This window comes from Delphinus delphis, chromosome 9 (assembly GCF_949987515.2).
Source record: "Delphinus delphis chromosome 9, mDelDel1.2, whole genome shotgun sequence".
Taxonomy (NCBI): Eukaryota; Metazoa; Chordata; class Mammalia; order Artiodactyla; family Delphinidae; genus Delphinus; species Delphinus delphis.
In genome coordinates, this window is record NC_082691.1 from 74,968,814 (window position 1) to 74,985,656 (window position 16,843).

The 16,843-nt window shown below is 39.8% G+C and overlaps 1 protein-coding gene across 4 annotated transcripts in view; it reads left to right on the forward strand.

Annotated features, from left to right (window-relative positions):
- ST7 (suppression of tumorigenicity 7) overlaps nt 1-16,843 on the forward strand; it is a 254,521-nt gene that overhangs the window by 190,838 nt on the left and 46,840 nt on the right. For all 4 annotated transcript variants that reach the window (XM_060019955.1, XM_060019957.1, XM_060019954.1 and 1 more), the window contains one exon: nt 8,464-8,578. In XM_060019955.1, coding sequence (XP_059875938.1) covers nt 8,464-8,578 — 115 coding nt within the window. The remainder of the gene's footprint in view (nt 1-8,463; nt 8,579-16,843) is intronic.

Genomic DNA, 16,843 nt, shown 5'->3' on the forward strand with positions numbered 1-16,843 from the left:
AGTCTAAACGATAAAAATCAAAGTCTTCATGACTTGAGGAATTACAAATGAGAAGTACATCTAATGAACTTCCTATGTTTGAGGAAGCAACTTTAAAAATGTGTAAAAATTTAATATATGAAAAAACAGCCTCACTACCCATAATTAATTATAAAACTAAATAGTAGTAAATTAATAATTAACGGTTTTTATCATAAAACAATATAAAGCTATAGACCCCATGTGACTACCACTCACACCATTCACCTCCCCTTCGGTACCAGCAACTTTGTTTTTTCAGTTTGCTTTCATATATTTCCATAAAATATACCCATAAACAATATGTAGGATTGTTTTGTGTGCATTAAAAAATTTAATTAAATGTTATATTCTCCAGCCTGTTTCTCTAGAATATTTCTAGAGAACTCAAAACTGCTTGATGTTTGTCTACATTAAGACATATTAAGCTTAACTCCTTCCTTTTGCCTGCTGAATAGCATTTTGTCATGAGTAAACCTCATTTGATCTATCCATTCTGCTATTTATGGCGGTGTTCCTCATCCTGTGTGAATATCCCAGTATGCGAATCCTCAGAAATATGTATGAACGGGCTCTAGGAAACAGAGCTGGAAGAGGAAGTATTGGGTTGTAGAGTAGGCCTTTTTCCATTTTACTACAGTCTGCTGAACCAGCTGTGTGTGTGAGAGATGCTATGTTTTTCAAATGTAATATCACTATAAAACTCATTTTATGAAGACCTTTTGTTTTTTGAAACTTATTCCAGTTAGCCAGGGATTGGCAGTTTAAGGCCTGCAGCCGAATCTGGTCTCCTGCCTGTTTTTATAAGTTAAGTTTTGTTGGAACCTAGCCTCACTCATTCATTTATGTACTGTCCATGGCCACTTTCATGCTGTAATGCCAAAATTGAGTAGTCACAACAGAGACCATATGGCTCGCAAAGCCCAAAGCATTTGCTCTCTGGCTCTATACAGAAAAAATTTGCTGACCTGTGAAATTATAGTATTACCTACTGTCACTCTGTTTACTGTTTTGCTTTTTAAATTATCTAATATTCAGCTACATAAGTAAATAAATAAGACGATTTCAGAACGTGATAGAAGCAATGGAAAATGGTGATGTGAGTGCAGTGATGACATCAGATAGGTGGTAGAGAGAGTCTGGGAAAATGCTGTATGGGCTGAGACCCAGGAGATACGAAAACCAAGGCTCAGAGAGGTTATGTAATGTGTACAAAGTCACACAGGTAGTAAGTGGTAGAAGTGAGATTTAAACTCATGAATAACTCCAAATGTAGAGGGCCCTTTCCTCTGTAATATAGCTGTCTTCATATATTCATGCAAACACAATACCAAGCAGATAGGTAAGTGTTATAGCAGAGAAGCATAAGCAAAATGGTTTAGTTCTCCTAGACTTGGCAGGCCAGAGACAGTGTTCTGATGTGTTGAAATTTGGAATCAGTACTGATTTGAATCATAGTCCTGGCACTAACTTGGCTGAATGACTTAAATCTGCAGCCTTCATTGTTGTTTGGTGGGGCGGGGGTGGGAGGGAGCTGTCTGTAAACTGAGGAGGGTGTTTGGATGATCTCCACAAGTTCTTCTGGCTCTCACTTTCTATGATGCTGTGACTTTAGGAGGTGGCATTTGATCTGGGCTTTGGAGGGTGGGGTGATTTTGACAGGCTGCCTTGTAAATGAAGCGAAAAGGTATTCCAGGTGGTAAGAACAGTTTGAGCAAAAACACAGTGTCTAGGAACTGTAGAAAGAATTTCAGGGATGGTGTATAATAGTCTGATCCGACTAGGCTAGAGTTTAATCTGTAGAAGACGGCGGCGGGGGGCGGGGCAGGCAAGAGGCATCTGGCACTGAGCTGAGGGAGGGCCTGAAAGTTATGCTTAGGAGCTGGGATGCTTTTCCTTGGAATTAGAGGATTTAAAAGGTCCTCTGTCTTTTCTTGAGCGTCCCTGTCCAGTGACCGTCCTCTCTCTCTATGAAGTTCCATTGATGGAGACTTTGTACACCATCTGTTCATTTTCAGACAGCTCTAAGTATAAGAAAATTCTTCCTTACATTGAGTCAAAGCTTATGGGTTCTAGCTATACCTGTTCTAAGGTGCAGATACTGAAAGTCATTGGAAGATTTTAAATGGTAGAGGAACATGTTGAGGGATATGTGACCCCAGGGCCTGAAGCAGGCCTGTGGCAGCACCCATATGACTGTACCCCAAAGGAAGAGTACTGTTAAAAGCCTTTAAAAAGCCTTCCATTCATCAAATATGTGTTGAGCACTTACGATGGGTCAGTCAGTGACCAAGAACCTAGTGATAAGACAGAGTTCCTGCTCTCACACTCTTCCCAGGCTCGTGGGGAAGATGGACCAGCAGACCATTGTGACAAGGACTCTGGGAGTTTGGGGCAGGAGTCCCTAACCTGGCAGATGGAGGATAAGAGGTCAGGAGTCAGGGGTGGGCAGGTAAGTGTTCCTGGAAGTTGAGGACCTGGCCAGATTGACCCAGGAGGCCGAAGGGAGAGCACCCAGGGAGAGGGAGCACACAGGTAGAAATATGAGTGAATGTGGCTTGTTTAAAGAACTGAAAGCCATTCTATGGTGAGATGTAGTGTGTGTCTAGTAAATGGCTAGAAGTGAGGCTGGCCAGTAGACAGGGACTGGTCACGAGGGGCTGTGTTTGCCATGCTAAGGACTTTATATCCTAAATTTGATGAGAAGTCAATATTCTTTTTTGTTCTTTTTTCTCCCTTTTTATTGAAGTATAGTTGATTTATAATATTGTGTTAGTTTCAGGTGTACAGCAAAGTGATTTTAGTTAATACAGATACATACATATATATGTATATATATTATATATATACATATATATATATTCTTTTTCAGATTCTTTTCCATTATAGGTTATTACAAGATATTGAATATAGTACCCTGTGCTATACAGTAGGTCCTTGTTGTTTATCGTTTTCATATATAGTAGTGTGTATCTGTTAGTCCCAAACTCCTAATTTATCCCTACTCCCCCTTTTCCCCTTTGGTAACCATGAGTTTGTTTACTATGAGTCTGTTTTGTAAATAAGTTCATTTCTATCATTTTTTTTAGGTTCCACATGTAAGTGATATCATGTGACATTTGTCTTTCTCTGTTTGACTTACTTCACTTAGTATAACCTCTAGGTCTGTCCATGTTGCTGCAAATGATATTATTTCATTCTTTTTTTATGGCTGAGTAATATTCCATTACCTATATACCACATCTTCTTTATTCACTCATTTGCCAATGGACACTTAAGTTGCTTGCATGTCTTGGCCATTGTAAATAGTGCTGCTGTGAACATTGGGGTGCATGTATTTTTTTGAATTCGAGTTTTCATCTTTTCCAGATATATGCCCAGGAGTGGGATTGCTGGATCATATCAGTAACCCTATTTTTAGTTTTTGAAGGAACCTCCATACTGTTCTCCATAGTGGCTGCACCAATTTATGTTCTCACCAACAGTGTAGGAGGGTTCCCTTTTCTCCACACCCTCTCCAGCATTTATTATTTGTAGACTTTTTGATGATGGCCATTCTGAGTGGTGTGAGGTGATACCTTACTGTAGTTTTGATTTGCATTTCTCTCATAATTAGCAGTGTTGAGCATTTTTTCATGTGCCTGTTGGCCATCTGTATGTTTTCTTTGGAGAAATGTCTGTTTAGGTCTTTGGCCCGTTTTTTAATTGGGTTGTTTGGGTTTTTGTGATATTGAGCTATATGAGCTGTTTGTATATTTTGGAAATTAAGCCCTTGTCAGTTGCACCATTTGCAAATATTTCTCCCATTCCATAGGTTGTCTTTTTGTTTTCTTGATGGTTTCCTTTGCTGTGCAAAAGCTTTTAAGTTTAATTAGGTCCCGTTTTTAAATTTTTGCTTTTATTTCTATTCCCTTGGGAGACTGACCTAAGAAAATATTACTACAATTTATGTCAGAGGTTTTGCCTATGTTCTCTTTTAGGAGTTTTATGGTATCATGTCTTATATTCAAGTCTTTAAGCCATTTTGAGTTCATTTTTGTACATGGTGTGAGCGTGTGTTCTAACTTCATTGATTTACAGGTGGCTGTCCAGCTTTCCCAGCACCACTTGCTGAAGAGACTCTCTTTTCCCCATTGTATATTCTTGCCTCCTTTGTCAAAGATTAATTGATCATAGGTGTGTGGGTTTATTTCTGGGCTCTCTGTTCTGTTGCATTGATCAATATGTCTGTTTTTGTGCCAGTACCATGGTATTTTGATTACTGTAGCTTTGTAGTATTGTCTGAAGTCTGGGAGGGTTATGACTCCAGCTTTGTTCTTTTTCCTTAGGATTGCTTTGGCAATTCCGGGTCTTTTGTGATTCCATATAAATTTTAGGATTATTTATTCTAGTTCTGTGAAGAATGTCATGGGTACTTTGATATGGATCACATTAAAACTGTAGATTGCTTTGGGTAGTATGCCCATTTTAACAGTATGAATTCTTTCAATCCAAGAGCATGGGATAGCTTTCCATTTCTTTAAATCATCTTCAATTTCCTTTATCAATGTTTCATAGTTCTCAGAGAAGTCAATATTCTCAAAAACAGTTTTTCCGCCCCCGTTTATAGAATGTACACATACTCCTTTTAAAAGTATTACAACCTATGGTAAATATGAAGGAAGAAATAAAAATCACCTTTAATCTCACTAACCAGAAATAACTACTAGTAAACATTTTGGTATGTTTCTAACCAAGTATGTTTCTATGCATAGATACAGAAGAAAAGCTTGATCTTATTGTGTTATTTGGTTTGTATCTTACTTTTTCTAATGTAATGTCATGTGTCTGCATTTCCAAGGCCATGCCATTAATAATTATTTGAGAATTTAGCTACTAATGACTGTATATCATAGCCCAATAGATGACTTTATCTTATTTTACATAAATGCCTCATAATAGATAAAGTTTTAAGTTGCTTGCATTTTTCACTACTATAAATAATGTCGTGAAAGACAATCTTGTTTGTAAATTTATATTCACATCTGCATTTTTCCTTAGGATAAGTCCAGCCACGTCAGTGGTTGCCTTTCAAGCAGGCTTGAGATGGACTCAAGTGTGTTTATTTGAAAAGTCGTTATGACAGTAATGTGAAGGGTGGGCTGGAAAAAGATGATCTAGAAGTAAGCAGAGGAAGATGCTATTTGAGCAATTTAGGCCAAGTGTAAGGGCATAAACTAAGTTATTGGCAGCAAGGTCAGAGAAAAGAGGAAATGATAACGATTCTTAAAGTGTTTGCTTGTTTTATGTTTATGTATTTGTTTGCATGACAGAGCTTTCTTCGAACCTGATGAAAACTACAAGCATTTTTTACATATGAATTCAGGGGTTTAGGGACCTCTAAGGTGGCTATTGTGGGTAGGGTGAAGAGGTTAGTGGGGCTTAATGGTTCTTTTCCGAAATAGGAAGTACTACGGGGAGTGTGGGGGGGGAAACAGGTTTGAAGGGTTGGCGTGGGGAGGAGAAATTTATGAGCCCAGTATTAGATGGATCAGGTAAAACTGTCAGGGAGATAGTTTGTAAATTGATGTAATGGCTTAGGAGAGAGGTCAGAGCAGGATGTGAGGATGTGAGGATGTGGGAGCTATCCCCGCAAAGGTGGTGGTATTGAGGCCCTGGACACAGAAGTACCCTAGAGATGAGGGTGTTTATGTGAAGGGCACTTGGGGCATAACCAGGGAGACAACCTTCTCCTAAGTAGCAGACAAGGGGGAAACTAGAGAAGGAGCTAGTAGATAAGTATGAAGAAAACCAGAAGGGAATGGTGTTGAGGAAGCCAAGAGACACAAGAGTTTCAAGGAAAAAGTCATCAAACTGTCCAATGTTGCAGAGGTCAAGCACAAAAAGGACTGGAGGGCGTCCACAGGAGCAATTTAAGTCACCTGGAAATGTGGAATGAACAGATTCAGAGGAATTGTGGGGCTGGAAGCCAGATTGTAGCTTGCAGTGAGGATTGAAGGGAGCTGCGGGAGTAGAACATTCATGGCTTTTTTCTAAGAGAGTTTGTTGTGAAGGGCTGGAGAGGGCCAGGTGTGAGCTAGAGTGAGATGGGACAGCAGAAGGTTCCCTTTTTCTTCTTGTTTATATTCAAGAAGCAAAGCTAGATTTCCAAATTGTCATATGACTTCGATTACCTCTCCAACATTTGCTATTTGCCATGTTTAAAATCCTTTTATTGGTGATTATTTTTTTGGACATGTTATACTCTGTCCAAGCTTCCAGCAAAAGCATTGCTGCCCAGACTCCTAGCATCTTACTTCAAGTTCTGTTTAAACAAGCCAAGACCTCCATGTTTGCTCTTAGTCTCATTGGATTTTAATTAGACCCCCCTCTCAGTTTTTAAGCTTCAGCATACTAATATTTGGAGTTGCACTTTTTAAATTATAGAATATGATTTGTGTCCTTGAAGTTTGACCTTTACCTGAAGAATTGGTTGAAAATGGTAAATGTTTAAATGTTGCAGGTTAGAGAATGTCTTGATTGTGTTGCCAAATGCTGAATGACAGAGAGATTTAATTCTAACAAGCACTAATTATAAAGGGAAAAAAAATCAAAAGGTGATGTCAGCCAGAATCAAAGTGAACCAGAACAAGAAATACTTTTATTGGTTACAGAACATCAACAATGTGTGATACAGCCTTATTCACTTACTTTACTAGCAATGAAAATACTGCAGGCTGTCTCTAGGGGGTTCAGACAGGCTTATTGAAGACATAATCATTTTGATAGGTGTTATTCGTTGGTAATATGATGCTTTGGAGCGGCAGAAAATTACTTATTTTTAGAGATATGCTAAATGTTCTTGGCTTTAAAAAAACAAAACAATATGGCAAAGATTTTATAACTTGGAAGAAGTGGATAGTCAATGCAATGTATCCACTGGTTTCTTGCTTAACAGTAAATTAGCCTATTTTTGAGTATTATTTCTCTCAGCACAATTGCGTTAAATATTTTGACATCAAAAAAAGAGGTATCGGGGCTTCCCTGGTGGTGCAGTGGTTGAGAGTCCGCCTGCCGATGCAGGGGACACGGGTTCGTGCCCCGGTCTGGGAAGATCCCACATGCTGCGGAGCAGCTGGGCCCGTGAGCCATGGCCGCTGAGCCTGCGCGTCCGGAGCCTTGCTCCACAATGGGAGAGGCCACAACAGTGAGAGGCCTGCATACTGCAAAAAAAAAAAAAAAAAAAGGTATCACTTTTTTAGAGGTCATTGTGTTATAATAGAAAACAGTTATCCATTTAGGAGATTAAATAGAGGTTATATACGTATACATCAATACATACATACACACACACATATATATAAATAGGCATGTGTGTGCGTGTGTGTGTGTGTGTGTGTGTGTCTTTGCTTTATAAAGACCCTGGTTATCTTTTTCTTAAGGTGAGATTTATTTTTCTTGAAGATAAGATTTTACTCTGAAATTCTTGGTCCTGTCTTCTTTCTCTTTGTTTTCCAGTGAAATTCATTATCATATCTTTTAACTCTCTTTGGACCTCTCTTCCTCCCCATGCTGTTGAGAACCTGAGGCCGTTCCTTTAATCATTCTTTCACCATTCTAGCCAGTTCTCTTCTTGACTTCTCATTGAATCTAATTCAGTCTTCCCAGGCTCAGCCTCATCATTTGACATCTTTGCCACTGTACCTGGGCTGCTGAGCACTGTTAGCTGAAACTTGACAACAGTGCCAATTATAACCTCTGCAAATTCATGGTCTGTTAGGGCCCCAAGATGGCCTCTGCAGTCCTTGATTGTTCTACACTTCGACTGCTGTCTTCCTATTTCCTCCCTGCCACCTGTTCCCTCAGTCTCAGAAAATAATCTTGACTTCTGTTTTGTTGAGACCACCAGGCAGGAACTCCTGAACATCCTCTTCTTTTACTAACATTCCCTGTCTCACTACCTACAAATTTTCTCAACACTTATCACCTTCTAGTTATTTTCCTACTTTTTCTCCTTAACTTGGTCACCAGGCTGCTCAGAAGAGTAGTGCCTTTTGTTTCTCCTTCTACCCTCTGGCTTCCATCCAAAACTGCTAACCGTTAACACCTATGAGATAGTTTTCAACCTTCACTTGATTTGACCTTTAAGGCATTTTAACATTATTCAGTACTACCTCTAAGCATGTTCCTCAGTGTTCATAAAAACTCCTCACTTTTGGAATTTCTCCCACCTTACTTTCTCACAAATTCAAAGTTGCCATTTTTCCAAGATAGCAGGAAAAAATTTAAGCATTTATTGCTTTACAACATAATAATTGATATGAATGTTTATCATTCAGTATTAAGTATACTTCTAAAAATTACATTATATTTTTATATATAGTGTATAAATATAACTCAGTATTAGTTATACTTAAAAAAGATAAGAAACATATATTAATTATTCCTTGGTTTCTTCTTTCCTAGTTAATGAAGGAGTTCCCTCTCCTGAGCATGTTCAACATCCATGAAAACCTTTTAGAAGCCCTTCTGGAACTACAAGCATATGCTGATGTTCAGGCGGTCTTAGCAAAGTATGATGGTAAGTCCTTGGGTACTTTTATCTACTTGAGTATTCCTCTCTTCTTGATGTATTTCAATGATTAGATCAGAAGGATTATTTTTATAGCACAGCACTTTGATGACTATCCTCTTAGAGAATTTCCACCTGACTTCCGTGGTCAGGAATCACTCAGAACCTCTGCAGGTAGCATGTACCTTTTTGGAACAGCACTGACTGTTTGAGCTCCTGCTGTGACCCCTCATCGGCTGACTGTGACCACTACCTGTTGGTTATGTTGATCCTTCAAAGCAGTAGAACAGCTGGTAGCTCTTGCTACAAACCTTGTGACAGTTCAGTAATATTTGAAGATAAGATCATGGCCCTTTCATCCCAGGTCTTCTCCTCATTAGCAGAATAAGCCCCATTTCTTCATATGAGAGGCTTTGCGGTCACCCATGAGCACAGAATAACATTTTGCCTCTTCTTAATAAACCAGAAAAATAAGCTGACATCTCCTAGATATTTGAAAACTCTTCTGCTCATATTGCCATTGTCTGTGAATTTACTATTTGATCAATTGTACAAAAATTTTCTACATAATTACCTGCCATGACTTAGCTTCTGGAATCTCTGCAGAATTTCATACTATTCTGCCGTATTTCATTAACTGTCTCCCGAAAATAAATATATTTGCTTATAAAAATGGGTATTAGGGAGTGATTACTTATGATCATTGTTTACTTTATAAAATATTTTTTCTTAAGTAAGCATCTTTAGTGCATTTAAAGAATTATTCAGGGGGACTTCCCTGGTGGCGCAGTGGTTAAGAATCCACCTGCCAATGCAGGGGACACAGGTTTGAGCCCTGGTCCGGGAAGATCCCACATGCCGCGGAGTCACTAAGCCCGTGCGCCACAACTACTGAGCCTGTGCTCTAAAGACTGCGAGCCACAACTACTGAAGCCCACGCGCCTAGAGCCCGTGCTCCGCAACAAGAGAAGCCACGGCAACGAGAAGTCCGCACACCGCAACAAAGAGTAGCCCCTGCTCGCCTCAACTAGAGAAAGTACGCGCACAGCAGCGAAGACCCAACACAGCCAAAAATAATAAATAAATAAAATTAATTTATAAAAATAAAAAAATAATTATTCAGGTCAAAATAGTCATCAAACATATAGGGCAAACTATACTATTTGAGTCTTATTTTTGACCTACAGTTCTTCATAAGGAATCTCTGAAATAGGTTAGAGTTGTTACCCCCCGCAGTTGGAGGAACTGAGGCATCATGAGACTGTTTTTGTTTTATTTTATTGTTAATTCTTGCTCAAACTGATGGAAACTAAAACCCGTCAGCCAGTGATGGCATCACTTGGCCTGTGCAAACATGAGCACCCTGTGTAACAAGATATACGCTACCTAATGTGGAACTGATTTTAGAAAGAGACAAAAGTATTTGTGGCACACTTTATAGTAAACAAAATAAAGACTGTTTGGCCTTCATGTCAGCTCACTTTTGTTCTCTGTTTATATGTGGAATCTCTGTTGGGATGACCTTGGGAGTCTAAGCCAGAGGCTTAGACTTTACCTTAGAGGCAAAATGCTCATACATTACAGGCCTTTTAGTACCAGCAGAACCCAGCACATGGGTTCAAGTGGCCATGCACTTTTCCACATGCCGCCTCGTAGCCATCAGTGTCATGGCAAGGTTCCAGTGTTCTCATCCCCAGCGCCGACCTGCCCTCAGCCTGATACATCAAGGCTTAAGAAAAGATTTAACCAACAGAGCCTTTGGGATCTCAGATCTCCTGAGGCTCCTTTCATGAAGATTTTGGCTCATTACAGAAATCATCAGCTTTGTGTTACGAGACTGAGTGTAAAATAAAGAAATGAACTCATTTGGAGCTTTCTGTTGTCTCTCTCTATCCCTTTGCACAGCCTCTGTTCCACAACAACCAAAAGCTGATTTATTAGATTCTGATAACATATGTCCACATTATTCGTTACAAGAGCTTGTCCCACCCTCCACTAAAACTTGGCTCTCACTTTGCAAAATTCCTTTGTTGCAAATGGACAAACTCACCATACCAAGGCCCTTGTGTTGAGCTTTGTTTATGTTTGTACCTGGCAACAGAGATGATGTTCTTACTCATTATTCATGGAAAAAGAGCCTCATTAGTGGCAGGACACATACTGTTGCTGAGATGCCTCGTTAGGGGTTTTAAGTTCAGCAGTTGTCAGTAGACTGCAGATGACCTAACCCCAGCTGAATTCTGGAGGGTGTTTTGGTACAGACTTGGCTCGGGCCAGTGTCATTTACAGTAGAACTATGATGAGGTGGCTGCTGAAGTTACTGTTGCTTGAGGAGTGAGCTGCAACCACACAAGACTATTAAACACATGCCTCTTCTTTCTCACCCCGTACCGTAAAATGGGCTCTTTCAAGTTCGTCCCTGCTGCTTTTTCTGGAGACCCAAAGGACCTTGACCCAGTTCTTGTCCCATTTTCTGCCCCTGTGTTAGAAAGTGGGTGCTTCAGAGGGCTTGGAGTACAGACAGCAATGGGGGTGCCCTGTTCTTCACCCTGGTTCAGATGTCATCATCCTAATCCATGAGATGCTGGAGACAGCACTTTGAATCCCAGCCTCACCATCCCTCGCCATCGAGCCACACCCAAAGCAGCAGGATTATATGTTATCTTTGCAAATTGGAATGCTCTGGTTTGGTAGCTGTTTCTTGGATGTTTTATGGGTACAGCCATCCTTCTTTATTACATTTGCTAGGTAGCTGAATGTTTTTAAGTAGTATGTTGGGAAGTGACACAATGGGATTAGTGCTGCTTTTCTGACCTTTGCAAAAAGGATTTAGAAATACGGTAAAGCATGGGGGAAAAAAACACAACATGTTCGGAGGAAAGGAGGAAGGCAACCTGTATTCCCTTTGCCTCATTCTTATTCTTCTCCGCTTTTTTATTTGCTTTGACTTTTAAAAGTGACATTTACAAAGTCCTTTTACAGTGAAGCCCTTTGGCAACCCTGGAGTCTTAGTAGGATTACCAGTTAACTGATCACACCTCCTTGTAAACTGCAGTCTCGTTTTGATTTTTTCCCTTGAGATAACTTCTGATCTTATATTATTCTAGCCATTAGTCTGAAATGCTGTCTTGCCAGCCTCAGGAGTTTTCATGCTCTTCTAGTTTCAATTTGTTAAACAACATTATGGGTGGGCAGTTTTTATCCAGGTGGTTGGTGTTGGTTTTGGAGTGTCCTTCACACAATAACTAAAAAAACAGCTAGCATTGAGTTCTTATAATGTGTCAGGGTCAGACGTGGTTCTAAGCTCTATGTGGATGGACTCATTTATTCTCACCACAAACATATGAGGCAGATACTATTATTAGCCCCATTTTACAACTGTGGTTACTGGTACAGAGAAGAGTTAAGTAATTTGCTGAAGTGAAGAGCGTAAGATGTCAAGTAGAGCCCTGGAGATGTTATGTTATGAGAGCAGAGATAAACTGAGAACAGTCTTTTTTCAATAAGATGTGAATTCTACGAGGAAAGGAAAGCCAGGATAAAAGCTGAGGTGGTCTGACCCCTGGCCCGTGCTCTTAACCACCATCATACTTCCACTGGTCTCTGCTGTTGGCAGAATTTTTTATTGTTTTTATTAACACTGTTCTTGTTGTTATTATCAGCTACAGTTTGTTGAGGACCTACCACGTGCCAAGCACATTGCGCACATTACCCATAACCCTTACAGTGTCTTTGCAAGGAGGTAGTTATTCCATTTTAGCAGATGCAGAAACTGAGGCTTGTGAATTTAAGTAACTTTCAAGACCACATTCCTTGAAAACTGTAGAACTGAGATGCAAATTCAGATTTAGCTGGCTTTAAAAGCCCATGTGTTTTTCATAAACGTAAGCCTTGCTGAAGTGACTTTCACTCCCTTTCTCACTCCTCTTACAAAGGCATGAATTAGGCGGGCTGGAGCCGTGGTGCAGAATTTAGTAATGCCACATTGTCTTTTAAGATTCTTTTAAAATCGTTCCTTAAGAACTGGGCATATCTATATTTGCTTATCTTTCTGAAACCATCTTCAAAATATGTCTTTCCATCTTCAAGGTGTACCTGATTTCTTTAGTCACAAAGGGGATTTGATGTATGGTGTCCATTTAATTGGAGATTTATCTCTTTTTTTCAGTCATACATTAGCTATAAAGACAGAAATGTTTTTTAAGATCATTAAGTCATCAGAGCCTTCATTTCAAAGCCATTGAGAAAGTTGTTGCAAGCTTTGGATCGCCTTTCAAAGAAGTTTATAGGCCACCTAGGTTGAAAGCTTAAGTCTCAAAGATTAGGGTGGGAATGGGGAAAAGAATTCATGTGTTTCTTATTCATTATCATTTGCCCATTTCAATTTTAGAAGAATCTCACAGAGCAAGTGAAGAGGAATGTGAGTGCTAATTTTGTGAGCATTTCCTTTGGGAGTGTCTAGTTCTGTCTCTAGTTAGTGATCCCTGAGGATGCCAAAGGCAGTCCTGTTGGTGGGGAAGACCTGAGATCAAGTCCCAGCTCTGCCTTTCACTGGCTGAGTGAACTTCAGCAAATCACTTAACCTTCTAAGCTTCCATTTCTTTCTCTGGAAATGGAATCGAGGCTTAGAAAGCCTAAGTAACTTGCCCAGGATCACGCAGCCGGGAATTTGTTGTGAGGATTAAAGCGGTTAATCCATGGTAAATGTTTAGAACAGTGTGGGCCATACAGTAAGAATTCAGTAACTATTAACCATTCTAAAGCGCTAAGGTGACCACTCCTGAACTTCACCTCTGTTCTCAATCCATTTTGTTCAAATGGAAAACCATACATAAAATGTCAGTTAAAATGAGAGCATAAAAGCCCAGTCTTTTGCCCCCCCCAAAAGTGTTATGGCCTGTTATTAAAATTAATTTTAGATCTCATAGGACATATGTGTAGATGTTTGGTAAGAATGGAAATGCTTAGTTTTATCTATAAACAACTCTAACATTTGGAAAGCTGAAAAATGAAAAATGCCCAACGTTTTCACTCCTGATCAAAAGACAAATTGTTTCAGCCTTGGGGCAATTTGTACCAGTAGAAATACAAATCCAAGCTCTTTTCGATATTTACTCCATTAGGTCATTTAGTGATTGCCCTAAATTTGGGGGCAGGAACTTCCCTGTGAGGGACAGCTGGTCTTTTTTATAGTCACGAATGCTATATAAATGCAACAACTGTGTCAAGACCATTTTTACTGGTGGCGTCAAGCCCATCCTAAATTAGCATTATTATCTACCATCTGGCAATGTGCAAAGGGTATACTTTCAAGAACAAGACATGTTTGTAACATTGGGGGAAATACTTTCATCTCAGTAGATTGAAAACAGAAATTCTAAAGAAAGCATGAGGGAATCACTCTATGTTGAGACTATTCAGAGAATAAGCTTTTTGCTACTCATTGGTTTGCAGAGTCAGTATGTAGTTATAAGTAAAAATTTTGTACACTTTGTTCATTGCCCAGGGCCTTATAACTAGTACAAGTTACTCAACTATCATCTCCATTCCTCTGAAATGGTCACTGGATACCCTGTCTTTTCGTTAGGCTGTTTTCCATTTATGTTTGTGGAATAAGAGGGATTTGAGATGCCAGAAGGACCGGTGAATAAAATCTCTATTGACGGGACTTCCCTGGTGGCGCAATGGTTAAGACTCCACGCTCCCAGTGCAGGGGGCCCGGGTTCGATCCCTGGTCAGGGAACTAGATCCTGCATGCATGCCACAACTAAGCGTTCACATTGCCACAACTAAGGAGCCCTCGAGCCACAACTAAGACCTGGCACAACCAAATTAAATAAATAAATATTTTAAAAAAATCTGTATTGAAGCAGTCAGCGTCAGGCTGTCCAGACCTCCAAAATGGTGCTTTTCGGTCAAGTGTATGTATAGATGTGAGTTCTGATGCCATAGGCACAGGCAGCTTCTGAGACATATCCACTACAAAAGGAGGCTGCATTCAAGAAAGAGGGTTTGAAGTGCTATCAGTCCCTAGTGACAGACTCGAAGCCTAGTCCAGCTCCCTTCCCTGGCCTGGCTCTTACGGAAAAGATCAAGGATACCCGGCAAATGCTGAAGAGAATCCTTGTGTAAAAGATAGGCAGATAATCCCGTTGCTGCTTCAAAGAAGAAAATAATTATCAGCACTGACACCATGGGCTATGGCTTCAGGCTGGTAAGCATGAGCGACTGAGAAGTGATGGCCCTGTATAGCTTTGCAGTGGGTGCCCTGCTGACTTGGAAACTAAGAGATCTGTCAAGAGGACTAGGCCTTTGAGGTTACAAAGTGTATGTATATACTATACATGCAATGAGCGGGAGTTCTGATAACAGATGCTATTTCAGTGAAGACTGTGTGCGTGAAAAACTTCTACAATCTCTGATGTTGGAAGACATTTTATGAATGCATACATCTGTAATTCGCAGAGTTGGCACATGAACAAACCCTCTAAATTTATGCTGGCTTTAGTAATCCTTACTGCCCAGTTATCATAATTTACCAAGGTAACATCCCTCCTTAGCTGGCCATCACCATCCCATAAGCTGCTGTATTTGGCTCCAGGGCACCAGCCACAGAAGGGCCTCCTGACACAGACCTTTTGGGGTAATCCAATTCGAAAGTTGCAGATAAGATCTGTTGTTTGGCTTTGTAGCATGATAGTTGAATCCGTGTTGCCTGCCTCTCCCCCTCCTCCAGGTTACCAAGATCATGTAGTATTTCCCCATCCCAGGTGGCGCATCATTTTGAGGTTCTAGTATATCAGTCCTTTTTATTTCTTCAGTGAAGTTTTCACCTTTGGTTGAAAGGGGACCTTAGATTGGCTTTTTGAAGGTGGGACAAAAAGACTTCATACTGTCTGGAACCCCCCCCCCCAAAAAAAATCTAAGGACAGAATTTTACATTCCTGTTGTTTTCATTGCATCATATCATGAACAGGAGTAAACTGAGAAATTTTATTGAAGACAGTCACATGGAGGACAGCATCACATAATGGTACAGTAATAAGACATTACAGTCCACAGACAGGAAGGAGAAGTGGGCTGCATTTTCATTCGTTTGTTTTTCAATTTTGTTTGTTTGGTTAGTCAGTTCGTGGCTCTAAAAGCATCTGTCAAGGCTACACAAACTTCAAGTATATCAGTTTGCTGGGCAACCAAGAAAAGTGATGCTTGATACTATGTAATCTTAAATGGTTGTAAGAGTAATTAGGTTAATTTTTTCAAATTAATTCAGCAAGGATCTATCAAACCTTTATTGTTGAAAATACTAACTTTTAGGTGCTTCCACATTCAGAGATGAATATGATTTACTCTGTGTCGCCAAGAAGCTTTCAGTCTATTGAAGAAAGATGTTAAAAACAAAAAACAACCCCTGGTGAGTCGAGGTGGGATGAATCCGTGCTCAGTGAATCAGTTTGAAACATGCTGTGGGAAGTACAGAGAAAGAAACTCTTTGAGAGCAAGCCCTGTGTCCTCTTCTTCTTGGACACTTATGTACTACAGTAGGTGTTCAGAGCATCTATGGTGAACGAACAACTTGTTAGATGGAGATGCACTATGACATAGTGTCCTTACTTGTGAGGTGCTTTGGGACTTATCTGCTGGTTGCCACCCTTGAAAACATTCTTTTAGAAGTAGAGATGTAAAATTGACCCTCAGTTGACTAATCTCATGCACCGGGAAAGTAATGGTCCTTTTAAAATTACATCTTGATTGTTATTATTATTGCAGATGAACAAAAGGAAATAAGGCGAAAAGATTATCACTGGAAAAATTCTGTCCTATCTAAAGTTTTGCCCCATGGGTTTTCTGAGACACATCAAATTGACAGTTTTACTCATAATTACATAAATTTGTCCTAAGATTATTTCATTGCATTGCAGGTTTGATCTTATGAGCCATTTATGACTTTTGAAAACTTAACAGTCATCCTCCCTGAGATGACTTTTTTTTTTTTTCAGCAGCGTCATTCTCGTAAAGGGTGCTTGGGAGCCAGAAGATGTGTGGTTTGCCTGCCTTGTTTCTGGATAAAAACTCTACTTTTCTTCAACCTTGTTTCAGCTTTTACTCTTGCGTTCTTCCTGTCCCACTTTTTCATTCCACTGCCTTTTCAAATAGACATCTAGATTTAGAGCACAGTCCAATGTCATGCCTTCTGCCGGAATGCTGTAAGCAAAGATAAAGGAAGTATACGTGTTGAGAAATAACAAGTTTATGACTCCCTCTTAAAGCACC